At 35.4% G+C, this 14,095-nt stretch overlaps 1 protein-coding gene across 3 annotated transcripts in view; it reads left to right on the forward strand.

Moving 5' to 3' along the window:
* LOC149705056 (neural cell adhesion molecule 2-like) overlaps positions 1 to 5,647 on the forward strand; it is a 160,554-nt gene extending 154,907 nt beyond the window's left edge. For all 3 annotated transcript variants that reach the window (XM_089865227.1, XM_089865226.1, XM_089865225.1), the window contains 3 exons: positions 801 to 856; positions 1,983 to 2,311; positions 2,923 to 5,647. In XM_089865227.1, the coding sequence (XP_089721353.1) occupies positions 801 to 856; positions 1,983 to 2,311; positions 2,923 to 3,267 (730 nt within the window). In that variant the 3' untranslated portion in view covers positions 3,268 to 5,647. The remainder of the gene's footprint in view (positions 1 to 800; positions 857 to 1,982; positions 2,312 to 2,922) is intronic.
* Positions 5,648 to 14,095: the final 8,448 nt, after the last annotated feature.

The following is a 14,095-nucleotide window of genomic DNA, read 5'->3' on the forward strand; positions in this document are numbered from 1 at the left end:
TTACTTAGCCAAGTTAGGATTGCGATCGAAGATCGTTACGAGCTTGTTGTCAACGTTATTCAGTTTTAATTTATTTCGTGACAAGTTTCGAAACGATATCGACTGCTTCAACCAATAGAAACGTTTCGTTAAAGGCGGGGAAACTCTCTTCATATTGACGTGTCTTGACAATCGCTAAAGGACGACCATTGTTTAGAAAACAGTTCTGTCAAAAGCGTCTGCTACTGTCAATGATTTTACTTCTTGCTTATTATAGATTGAGGCACCTTATTATAGAATCATTTTTACTTTTATTCGAAAATTAGGTTCAAAAATCTGAAATCAAGATTAAAATACTAAAATTAATTTTTTTTTCCTATAGCTTAGTTGTTTTCCTACTGCCTGATATTAATTTAATGCTATAACTAGAAACTATACGTTAGTATTGTAACACTACGCATATTGATTAATTCTAATATGTAATCCATTATTATTTTAATTAATATTTATGAGTTGGCTATTTAATATTTAAAAGCTGAATGAACAAAATTTTCCATTCATGAAAATTTCAGCTGATCTAAAATTTAATAGCTTGCCACTTATAAAATCTGCATAGCTTTAAGTTTATAGCATAAATAAATAATAAGCTCCAATAAGTTCAATAGTCGTCTAACCAGAACCTTTTTTTTTCAAACATCAAACCCCCTAAGTGATATTACATTCCGAATCAAATTTAGGACATGATAGATATCAATTCATATATCAAATACTTAGCTGTATTAACCCTAATTTAGCGTTTACACCCCCATTTTTCTTTGAAGGTCATCGGAGGTCAACGGAGGTGTTGGAGAAATGATGGACATGGCTACGATACTAGGTGAGAAATCCATTTGAAAAATTCTTCCCTTTTTAGACGGGGGGAGGGGGGTTTAAGAATCGATTATTTAAAAGAGATAAGGATCGATTATTCAAATAACCTTTTAAAAATCAATATCACGCGGGGGTTGAAGTTCGCAATTAGGATTCAAAGTCGGAACCCCTTTTGCGTTTTAAATACGCCGCACACCTACGTACACGTACCACCACCAACCACCACCACTCTTTGTCAGGGAAATATTTCTAAGGTAGTCCTACGGGAACTGAAACCCCTTTTGAAGTTGAAAGGAAAATATATATTGTCCCAGATGACTCGCAAACGATGCAAAGTTCAAAAATTGCCAAGAAATTTATTGCTGAAACGAAAAATTTAAAGTTTAGATTACCGTGCGACGAACTAAAACAATATAAGTTATGGAGTCTTGCTTGTTTAATCGGCTTTGCGACGATACTTATGACAAAAAGAAAAATATTTATATTTTGGACTTAAAATAATCCTACTCGTAAACTATTCCAGTTTAATGCAAATTTGTTATAACTGACTTATATAATATTGCGTACAAAGTTGTTTATCGAAGTATCTTAGCTATTCAAGATGGCGTAATGTGTTTTTTAGCTAGAAGAAAGTAGCCAATTCGAAGAAAGAGTGATTTGTTGTTCGAATTTTATTAAAAATGCGTGGAAATTTGGTTGTAATTACCTCGTTTTTGCATTGAAACTTACTCGAAAATCTAATTAGGTCAATTTAAGCCTATTAATCATTTCGTATATCACACGCGTCATTGTTCCTAAATCCTAGGATAATCTGACTAATAACTTACTCGACGAAATTACTACTCCCTTATCTCTTAAATACTGGGAAATAAATTAGGCTTAACGCTGAATTTTATTTTAAAAAGATTTTTCCTACAAAACAGTCTGGAAACAGACGGGGGAAAACCCCAAGGGGGAGGGCGGGTGCAAAGGTTTCGAAACACCTACAATGAAACCTTGTAAAATTCTCTAAAATGATAGAGGCCTTGTAGCGTTTAATCAAATATTTGAAAATTTTAAATTTTAGTAAAATTATTTCGCCTTGTTTTCTTTTTAACGTTAATTTAATTTCTTGGTTAATTTCACCCCTACAGATAGTCACAACTTCAAAAGTGGTCTGATTGGACCAAAGGCTGATCCTAAATTAACTCGAGAACTACAAGAATGGCAGCAAAACAAAAAACGTCATAAAACGATGGTGATTCGAGCGGGATCCTTAAGTCCCTTGCCTCAAGGGGAAGACGACGAACCAGAGGGTGATGAGGTCAAGTCCGACTACCAAACGCCCTTAATGGGAGGTGACCATCATCAGGATGACAGTGGGGACCAAGGTGAGACCCAGGATGGTTCACCGACGCCACCATCGCCAGGGACAGAGTTTGCCGAACAGGACCAAAAGGACAAAGAAGATATCTCTACAAAGGTAAAAATAGACCTTGGGGGTGAAATAGAGTCGGGTGTTTGACCATCTTGTTGTCTTAAGTCTGAACATCTCCCTTTTGAAAGGGTCTATTGTTGTTTGTGAATCGGTTTAGGCTTAGGTTCCCAACAAGGTAACTAACAAACTCCGGGTCCGGGGGTTCACCCCAGTAGAAGTTTTGAGGTTTTTAAAAATGAACTATGATTCAACTGGTAAAAACGTAAGGTATAGTATGGCAATACAATGAGGAAAGAACTCCGCTGAGGGTAATAAAATCTCTGACACGTTGTTTCTAGCTATGTCCAATTTTTCCCCAGGAAGATAAATCGTTATGCGAAAGGCCTAGCACTACACATTTGAGCATGTTCCGTTTCCACCGGGACTCAGGGACTCAAAATGCCATAAATTTCGAGCTACTTCTAATATAGGTTCACATTCTGTGGCCGTTTTAATGGAATTCTACCTAGGTGCTCCAGAGTTCAGTTTTCAAACTTTGGCAATACAAAGAATCTTCCCAATTCTTTTCAATTTGAGGGCCAATAGAGGATAGAGGGCGCTATCTAAGTATATTTGAAACCGTATTCCTATATGGTATGGTATTTATTTTTTATCAGGCTGTTACCTCAACACCGGACCTTCTACTTTCGAATTCGGCGCAGCTAGCCAATCAAATTCCTCCTCCGCCACCTCAAAGAAGGATTAGCCAATCGAAGCAGCCGAAACAACAGATAGAAAACCAAGGTCATACTCAAGGTCGTCCTACCAAGCAAAAACGCCAACCACCGCGACCTCCTCCGCGACCGCCCAGAAGGAGGACTGATTCGACGGCATCGTCGGAAGGGGTCGCGTCAAACGTAAGTGGTAGCGGCGGCGGCGGTGCGGGCGCCAGTGGTGGTCGTTCGTCAGGGGGTTCTTCCCCAGTTTCCGAAAATACGGACTTCCGACAAACTGTACTTTGACACGAGGTAAAGTAAAAAAAAAAAAATAAACCAAGTCCTACTATACTCTCCCCTTTTTAATATATAAAAAAAATCTAACGACGATGACTAAATATCGCTTCCAAATAACCTTCCCACCCCCTTAAGTATTTTTTTCCTCCATGTTGGAGGGAAATTAAATCATTTCCTTATAATAATTATAATCTATTCGAATTTGGCTAAATTTAAAATAAAAAACGTGTTAAAGTTGTTTTTATATATATATATATCATGAAATAACACTGGATTCTATTTGGCTTTGAATAACAAGATATGATGGAAATAAATTAAACCTCTCGAGCGCTAAGTTTAATTTTAATTAATTCCACTAGCGTTAGGGTCCGTAATTCCGAATTAGCTTAAAGAAAAATAATTTAAAAATAATTCTGTTTTTAAAATAAATATTATATTTCCCGATCACGCGAAATTTCTACCTTCCAGCCAGCCAGCCATGGAAGTTAAAACAATAGTTTTGTCACATAAAATCGGGCGAAAAAGTAAAAATTAAAACGAAAACGTTCCCATCAATTATTGTTACTTTTAACCAATAAAATCCGAGCTTAAATATGTGGACTTTAAATATTTGAGCAAGATATTTAAATATCTTAAACATACCATTTTAAAAAAAATGAAAAATCATAAAACATAAACATATCATTTGCTCAAATACTTTGGTACCCCTATATTGAGTAAACCGTACCCAGTAAATAATAAAAAAAACTAAATCGAATAATATATACGGACTGTAAATGTTTATACGTAAAATATAAATAATGTACAATGTTGTAAAAAAAATAATAATAATAACGTTAAACCCCTCCCCCCCGAAACATTTTTGATAATTAACTGGATAATTAAAAAATATCACTAACTTACCCTAAAATTGAATGGTAAAATCTTTATATAGAGTTTTTCATAAAAACATGATGACGTAGTAATGCCGTTAAATATATTAAATATAAATTTAGCCAATTCGTATAGATTATATTAAATATAAAAATGGGATTTTATATAAATATTATATATAAAATATATCAAAATGTTTATGTGGTGAAGAATAAACAAACAAACTACGAAAACAAAAACATACGAAACTCGAACTCAGGAAAATAATTTGATCACGTGATTAAAAATGAAAACTGAATTAACACTAAGGGGATGAAATAGGGTGAAATGAAATATTAATTTAGTTTATTTTTATTACATAAGTAAATGATATGTATAAGTCTCCAACGTTTCGTAAACTTTTTCCAACCTCGCTTCTGTTTAGATTATTTTAAATTAATTTAAATGTTGCATTCTGGGGAAACTGCTTACATTATTATTATTATTATTATTATTATTATTATTATTATTTACGCATTTTTCATTTGACAATTCCAAGGAGTAATATTACCGGGGTGATAATGAGTTTTGGTTTGAAAATAAGTTACGTTGCAGATAGGTCTCCTTTAATATTGGTCCATGGTTTACTAAAATGCCATAAAAGTTAGGGCTATGCTGGATGGAATTCCGCTTAAGTTTAACCATCATTCAGTGCCTTCTCTAACAATAAGGCCTTGGGTCTTTTTTTTTAACAAGTATTTCAACAGGCAGCAGAGTTAATATATAAAATTATTTTCATTGACCATTACCCCGCATGAATTAAATTGAACTGTACTGAACTGTTACGCTAGGAGTACTTTTAGCCCTGCGTGTCAAAGTTTTAGTTAAAAAAGGTGATGACGTAAAATACTTAATCTTTCATTTCACCCCGTTAAAAAACGAAAAACTAAAAAAAAAAAATAGGTGAAAGTTAAACCAAAGACCTACCCGTAAAGCGAAATATAAACCGTAAAAATTTCTATACCGAAAACGAGCGTTAAAAAAGTTAATGGTGGATTTTTAAAAAGGAAATTTTTACTGGCCTATATCATATCGGAAGAAAATACATATAAGGCTTTAATGCGGCTGCAACACAAAAAAAAATAGAGTTTTTGAAAAGTTGGTGCGCGTTACGATTTTTGAGAGAGAGACTTACCGCTAGAGGTCTCTGGTGGCGCGAGTGCGGACGACGAGATAAGAGGCTTAAATACGCGACCTCTGCACTCTCTTTTGATCGAGTTCAGCCATTGCTAATACTAAGCCTCGGTCGCTCTTCTCGACAAAATAAATTTAAAAATCGTCAAAAAATAAAAAAATAAAAATTATAAATATTAAAAAAAAATATCAAATAAAAATTACGAACAACAGTTGACAATGTGACAAAGAATATCTGGTTGGTTGATATTATATGTGTACACTTTGAAAAAGAAAAAAAATTACCTAAAAAAAAGATGTTTTACTTTCTGTACAATAAAAATGTTTTATTTATAAGAAAAAATGTTTTTTCTCTCATTCATAAGCGTGCTGGGAATTAAACTGAACTGAACTGAATTTTATATAATTATACTTCAATGATTTTTTTTTAAAAAAATAGTGCCTTTATTTCTCCGAGTACCTAAAATTGGCAAGCTGTTTTTTGGCCTATTTTTTTTGCATCGAGGAAATTTGCGGGTTTCAGTTTGCTTCGAGCTTTGGCGGAGTTCAAATGGAAATTTTTAGCGAATGATAAAATGAGTTTAATTAAATCCGCGTTAATCAGGATAATTAACGACGGAACTTCCGAGTTAAATGACTTCATCAGGTCATAATTAAGACAATACCGTAAGTACCACAATTATTTAAAGTTTATTAAAAGTAAATCAGTGGAATTAATAGAGTCAGTTTTGAAATAGTATGTCGGTGGGTAACATTTTTGTAGAAGTGCAACTTTGCTTTCGGGGTATGTGTCGTGTTATCGCCCCAAATTCTTCACCTACCCCTTTAAACCTAATAAGATTAAGAACAGACAGACGTCTGTCGCATTGCAAGAAGCTATTAAAATACCCATACTTAAAAGCGTTAGGTTAGATCTATTAGCCCTGCTGGAACCGAGATTGACTTTTTATGTGTGCTTACTTCCCCACGATTTCTTTTTCCTTCTCCGTTGAAATGTTTAATTCTATCCCTTTAATCGTGTAGTTTAGTCGACGCCTTCTCTAACATAAGCCTTAAACACTTGATAATTTTGTTGGTATTAAAGTCAGATAGAATAGAACAGGGAGCTAACAGTTCTGACACTGAAACGTCACAACCTTCTATCTCTTACTTGAGTTTCATCCCCCCTAACGGTTGGAAACAGCATTCTACGCTTTAAAATGCCAACCAGAGGGGGGGGCTGCGTGACGTCAGAGTATCTCGTCCCCGTAGCCAGTTGTGAGCTCCCTATTAACAGAGAAATGAGGCATGGTTTGGGTGAAAGCTTTAGGTGTGTGATATTTACATATTTTTCAAGCTAGAATTACAGGAGGAGGCCAGGCTACTTGAAGGGCAAATAGTGAGTATTTTTGTGCACCAAGTATAGCCTGGACTCCCTGTGTATATTGTATGAATCCTCCTAGCCTAAAAGCTGTGCATGTGACGCCATGTCTCGATTCAATAGCTTCTTTGCTCAACCAATCAGCCCTCCTTAAACAAACCTCCTTCACAGGCTTTCGTCTCAAATCCCATAGTTAGAGAAAGCGTTTGTGCCTACTTATGCCGTGATATAAGAACATCAGTTTGGTTGAAAGTCATTAAGAGACAAAATGATTCGTTTTTTTTTCTATTTCAAAAAAAGGTCTATTAACTCCTAACATGGTTTGGGTTAGAAAGAATCGGCGGGGAGAAAGAAAATAGGCCTAATTTTTGCGCTGCCTTAAGATCATAAAAAAAGAGCCCAGGAAAATTGTCGTCTCGGAGTAAATTGAGGTGTATAGAGAAAGAATTAAATATTTTTAGGCTAGAAACGGATATTGAAGGTTTTCGCAGTGTTAATATTTCAGTGCAAGGCTTAACGCGTTTAAAGACTCGTAGTTTTTAATTAGGAACATTAATTCTAAATTAATTAAGCATCTAAAATAGTTCTATTGAGGTATTTCAATTTGCTTAAACCCACTCTGTGGTAAGACGTACGATATTGCTAGAAATTGCTACAGTAGACCAATATTTAAGGATATTTATGCCGTTTTGCATTGGATGCTTGCAATCTGCCACCATGGAGCAATATTATATTAGACCTAGATGAATTTTAGTGGCATTTTAAAGAAACTTTCGTTCTCACTCCAATAAAATTACTCCATGGAGAATGCCAATGGAAGCGGCATAAGGTGCATTGGGGAATGTTATATATATTTGCTTCAATTTAATAACTCCATGTTAAATTACATTACGATATTCAAATTAGAAAAAATCGGTTTAAATTTTTTTTGGGCGGTAGTTTAAAAAGCAAAATTAAAGACCCCCCTGCCCCCACACCTGTGATCCGACTAAGTTTGATTTCAATAGCTTAGGTTAGGATCGTAGCTAAGACTTGGTCATCATAATTAGGCTAATGAAGCGTACATTGAAAACAGTATCTGATTGGCTAGGGCGTTTAACTTGTGTTTGGGTAGGAGGTCTAGTTCAAAACTACTTCAAAGAGAGCCGTAGCTCATTAAGCGTTTCCTTAAACCAAGGCTTAACCATACATTTCTCGATTTTAATACGCGTTTCGATCTCGATTCAAAGAAAAGGCTGCGCTAATGACGCTGCTGGAACAAGGGTTCAGGGTTGAGGAAGGTTATTCGGGCTCCCTTATCGTGCCCAAAACGTCTGTTTCTTGCGATTTCAACATTTTTATGTATACGTAATTAGGCCTTAGAAATTGGGAGAATAAAATATGAGCAAGTGGGAAAAATATGAATATTACCATAAGTTCATAATAAATAAGTTTGTCACTGGTTAGTGAGAGCTTGTCATGAAGTGAGTGACGTAGGTCATAGATTCGAGGTAAAGCGACGCCTGGTGAGGTGCTGCTGTCAAAGGCTTAGTACATACAGGCTAAATAGGAAGATAGACTTCAAAATTAACAACCGAGTGTGGTTAATTCTCGGTTGTCGTTCTCGAACTAACTCGAGCTGTAAGTCTCTAGCTTTACGAAGTATATGTAGTGTCATACTTATGGATAAATATGTTATAAACTTATGGTATTACAATTTTTACACTGCTTTTTTAAGTATTTCTATAGTTTTTGCTCTAAACCCTGGAAACTTCAGATAGTAATTTTAATCTGATAATTAAAATTGGGCAGGGTAATTAAGACTTGTTTTAATAATCTTCGCTTCCTCCTTTCCATGGATATGGGCTAATTTACATAATTTATTTTAAACGTTTCACTTCAAAAATCGAACTCACATTAATTCAATCCGTATCTCTCCGTTTGAAGGCAATGAGAGATAAAATCATTGTTATAAGTCACGGATCTAGAAACCGCAAAACGAAGGTTGAGCACGTTCCTTGGAACAAGTTCTCCAACTTTGTCTTTAAATGATCTCCATTAAGGTTAAGATAAATTTGTTTTAATTGTTCTTGAATCTCTTAATGATACGTCATTTGAGTTCCAATTAAGTAAAAGTGATTATCAATTCGTACACTGTATGGCTATAGATTTTTCCAATCTACTTTTCAATTTCCAGTTGTCATTAAGTCATTTTGACCTACAAGTAATTATTTCTTGACTGTCTTCTGTAGTCTATTTAAATCTAATGACCTAATCATATTTTCACTAGACATTAAATTTATCGTGAGAGCCAAGTTTAATTTAAAGAACATGACAAGGTGCATGTGACATTGATAATAAAATTTAAAACAGAATGAAATTTTTCCGAATAACCAACCAGTAACTGTTCTTAAGCTTTGTGTGGTCAGTAATGTAACTTAATCCTTGGACTTGACCTTTTGGCATATTGGGGCCCACTAGTTTTTCAACCTTTTCTTTTTTTATTGAACCATCGCCAGCAGCGTGGCTCGAATTGGTTTCGCTTGATCGCGATACAAATAAGTTGTCTACTCGTTATGCCACTCCATATCGTCGTGTCTTCTTCTATTTACTTTTTTCTCGACACCAAATCATCTATGGCAGGTTACGTTCTGAGTTCTCTCCCAATATCTCCGACCTTTTTCTCTTTTTTTGGGGATCTTCTTATATAGCCGATGTATGGAAATATCGTGTTCCAATATCCATGGAAATATTTACTGAGAAAGAAGAACTGGACCAGTAAGGAACGGTTCGATTGATCCTACTTCAGTTTATTTTGGTTGTATTTTTCACATTATGGTCCTATATAGCTTAGGCGTTGATGCTTAGTACAATAAAACCGATTATAGATTATTATTATTATTATTATGGTATTTCACGCGCGTTCTAATTTTTTTCACGTGAAGTTTTATGAATTTAAAGCAAGGAGTAATAAAGAAAGGAATGATATGGTGGATAATTAATCAGGTTTATAGCATAAAATTAAGAATAGTTAAGTATGGAATGGGAATGAACTAGTAAAAGTGTTCCAGCAGTAATTATTCTCAATGGGACGTAGGGATTTCTTAAGTAGTATCAATAGCAAATAGAATTAACTGGAAGTAAGCTTGTAATCGAGTGGATATAGTGCCCAGTATTATTTTTCCGACGCAAAAATCTGTCTATCTTTCTTTCATAACAGTTATTGATCGGTTAAAAATATGTCTCCTGCATAATTAAAAAGCATAGGACAATCTTACATATTAATTCCTTTACCTGGTTTTATCTGAAAAGCCTTCAAAGTTCGAGGGGTTATACTGAACTATCAGATATTTATATTGTAGCTTTTGAGGTTGCATTAGATGGATTACCTTTAGACGTATATATATATACGGAGGGGGGGGGGGTTGAAACGTGACCATCACGCGATTTTCTAATTACGTATTGTAAGGTGAGAGGTTGACTATCGGCGTCCCAAGGGCAAACGCCAGGCACGATTCTTTGTGAATCTTCTTTCCCCATTATGGCGAGTCCAGTTTTGACTCGACGCTTAAATTATAGCCTAGAGTCTTAAAGTCTCAACACAGAAATATCATCATATTGCGTAACGCCTTTAAAGTGTCTATAAGTATGTGCGATCTCCAAAATGGTACAAGGTCACTTTTTACCTATTTCCGGAAAGTAGCCACCTCCAATTTTCCACCGGAAGTGAATAGTCGACTTAAGTTAAATTTCAACGATTTGAGGCACTGAATAGGTACCATTATTGCAAATTGTTTAACGAATTTAATTTGTGATATAACAATAAACAATAACAAAGAAAAACGTGCGTCATAATCTGGAACTTCATTTCGAATATATTTTTAGTGACGTAGTTAAGATGTGTTTAGTGAGAAAAACCGAGAACGCTGTTTATTTCCGATCTATACCATAATGAAATTATCCTTAATTAATTTTCATCCAAATTTTAATTACTGCAAAAATTTCTGCCTCAAAACAAGTATAATATTTAAAGTGATTGTAGTTTCAATATCAAGCTAAGAACAAAAACCCGCAAACTGGCATTTTCGGAACTCAATCGATAATCTCGTGTCTTTTATGGTAGAGGAAGGTATAAGCTAACCAATCATTAGTTTGCTTTAGGAATGGACTAATTTTTGAACACTGGCTTTAGGTGGAAGGGCGAGAGGGCCGGCCGGTTCACTTCCGCTCGGGGCTAAAAGCCTTTCCTATTAAGGGGTTGTTTATGACATAGAAATATAGAGCATCCACGGAGAGCGTTGGCTAGATAATGGTATACGTTGCGTACCTTATTATACAACCCATAGTCTATAGCTCTTAGGATCGAAACTAAAGGGGCGAAAGGTCTGTCACGTGACCCGTTTAATTTGAGCTGGATTAGCTGGTGGATAAACAAGCCACGTAGCTAGCTGCCTCCTATCCATTCCCTGCACGAGCCGCCAAGAGATAAAAGCCAGGGGGAAGTGGGAAGTAGGAAGTACCAACGCTATTCGAAGGGGGATTTTCAGAACTAAACCTACTGCAACCTAAAGGCCAATCATTAGAACCCAAGGTTGGGTGTGTTGCATTAAGTAAGTTTTGTGGATATCACGTTCCTAGTGACCGTGACTTACGAATTGAACTGAATTTTGGCTTCAATATGAGACAAATTACAACAACATCTATATAAACCTTAACAAACTTTACCAGCTGAGTGTAGTCTAGATCTTATCTCTAATAAAGAGAATATTACCAAAATTCAAAAATTAAAAACAAATTTTGAACTCCTGTAAGTTTGCTTCATCCTGAACGCAAATGCAATACGTGATAAACACTTCTACAGGGGCTATGGGAAATACATTATAGTCTTATCCCTGAATGTTGGCTACCTCTTGTAACTTCGGAAATAATCTTCTATGAGCTAGTAATTTTTAATTACTTTGTGTAATTAACTTCTGTAGCTTCGGAATTGCAATATAATCTATAAGGTTACGAAACATAACTAGGTGACGTAATTCAGGAAACAAACGCGTATCCTATTTCCAATAGACTGCAGCAGTTCTCTTAACAAATCCGTCAGTTTATAGAAGACTCAAGCGTCTCGCTTTATTAATTCGCGATTTAATTACTCGCTCTGTTGTGTTTCGACGCCAATTCAAGACTTATTTTCGATGGCGATTACAGCCGGTGATCATGCTATAATTAACCGATGTGCGTGAGAAATATTTCGGTTACTTATTCGAGCTTATTTAGTTTTTCTTCAAGGAATGCTATAGTCAAACTAAGGCATTATTTATGATTGAATAGTATGATTTGTATGTATATTAGTTTCTTAGTAGTTTTGAAATGCCGAGTACAAAGTATCACTCAGCACGGACTCGAGATACATTCCTGGAAGCTAAGAGGCTTTACGATACCAACTTTTAACCTAAATTACCGACGTAATAGCTTGTTCGCCTGGTGGGGGAAGAGAAATTAGAAGGATTTAGATATCTTAAAAGTTAGAGTAAGACGGAAATGAACGGTCGCTTTTCCAAATGAAGATTATATTATATAGTAGAAGTTGATCACTAGAAGTAATTTATTGATAATGGAGAAACTGCACTCCACATTTTGGTCTGAAATCGTGAAAATATTTTTATAGTACGCCTTCGCGCCGTCAGGGTTAAATTTATTTTTATAAAAGAACGAAAGATGGCGCCAATGTCGTTCTCTGATGAGAGGAAAGCCAACTTCTTGTCGCGTTGCGCACTTCGCGTAATACACTTTTGAATTTTCTTATAGAATTCGCGGAGGTTTTGAAATGTTTGAACTTTCGAACTTTGCCAAAACACGATAAAGATTAAGTAGAACTCAACCTAAAGGATTAGAGAAAACTCCCCCCATCTATAGCGTGTTTGTATCTTACAGTGGAGCGACGATTTTCAACGGGCTTATTCCTTGAATATACAAACTTGTCAATGCGAGTACGTGCCCCGAATCGAATAGGTCGATCGGTGAAACTGACTAGGAGTAAAAATAAATGGAGTCTTTAATGGATCTCTTTTTAGTCTAATCCCAAAGCGTGCGGAACTTGATAAGACTGCATTGACTTTGGACGATTCTTACTCGTAAGTAATGGATCTTTCTGGAATAGTGTATAAAAACCGTATAAAATACCTAAATCAATTCTAATATAAGTTAAGTCGCCTACTGCGTACTGAAACTTGTCGGCTATATAGAACTATAATTAATCAAGTTCAACACATTAAATTAATCGCGATTAAAGGTATACAGAATTGACTTTGACTTTGAAACTCACAATAATAACAAGACTACTTTATATAGTTCGAGCGTGATATAATTTTAGGTTTAACGAAAGTTAGACGAATCTTTTTAAACTACAACGTAAGATTGAGTTTATTTTCATTTAGAAGTATTATTTCCGCTTTAACTGTTCCGGAAATTACATTTCAAAAATACGATGTTTAAAATATACGCGAACCATTCGAGATTTTAAAGTTGCTGAGCTTTGTTTATTCAGTGAGAAAATTTTAATATTCCATCAAGCGAATACTAAATTGCAAGCGTCATTTCTCTTTAATTATACGTGTATAAGAATTCTTTCTCGCATCATAGAGTCTAGTTCACCAGTTTGAACTTAATCTTACAAATGGTAAACTTTCCCGTACAAAACATGAATATTTTCCTTAATTAAGCAAGCCGCTCTCCTTCATGTTGAATCGCGTTACATGCAAATTACGAATAATAATAAATCAACCCTGAAAAATTTCGGAACAATACGCTATTATTTTCAACCCAAACTTTTGCATAAGCGTATCATACCCTCGATAAGTCTGTGAAAAATTAGCTATAGGAGCACTCATCCTATCCCTTATAAAAAAAGAGTAGAAGGGAATCCCCTGGTGGCGGATTATATTTACCAGAAACTGAAACCATGATAGCCTGCTATGATCTCTATCTCAAACCCTAACCCGACTTGACATGAAAATAATATCACAGTAGGCAGTTCGTGCTTCTATTAAGCTAATGGAGAAGCGTTTAAAAACTCGAAGATGGCGCGGCAGTCTCTTTCATTTAGTCTCGCACAGTACTAAGAGTTCGAACGATAGACCAGTACTTAGGCGTTATAGGGTTATTCAGCAACTTTGTCGCGTTGTAAGCAATTTTGATAAAAACTAGAATTGTTACGTGAAAGTAAGGTATAGGAATAGAGTATCGTGTCAGACGCTTCTTTGAAAAGGGTGTACGCCTAAACTTATTTTCTCTAGATAGAGGGGGTGTGAGTTCGTGGACAGCTACGAAGCGTAGTGAGATAATTTGAGAGGGGCAATTTTAATTGGGCCTAAGCCACAGAAGGGAGAAAGGGGATTTGATCTAGAGTGGCACGAGCTAGCGACACGAGCGACAGCGAGAACTCAAAGAAAAATGCGA

This window comes from Phalangium opilio, unplaced genomic scaffold (genome assembly GCF_054372755.1).
Source record: "Phalangium opilio isolate 3A_F unplaced genomic scaffold, DU_Popi_V2 ptg000014l_1, whole genome shotgun sequence".
In the NCBI taxonomy this organism is placed as follows: Eukaryota; Metazoa; Arthropoda; class Arachnida; order Opiliones; family Phalangiidae; genus Phalangium; species Phalangium opilio.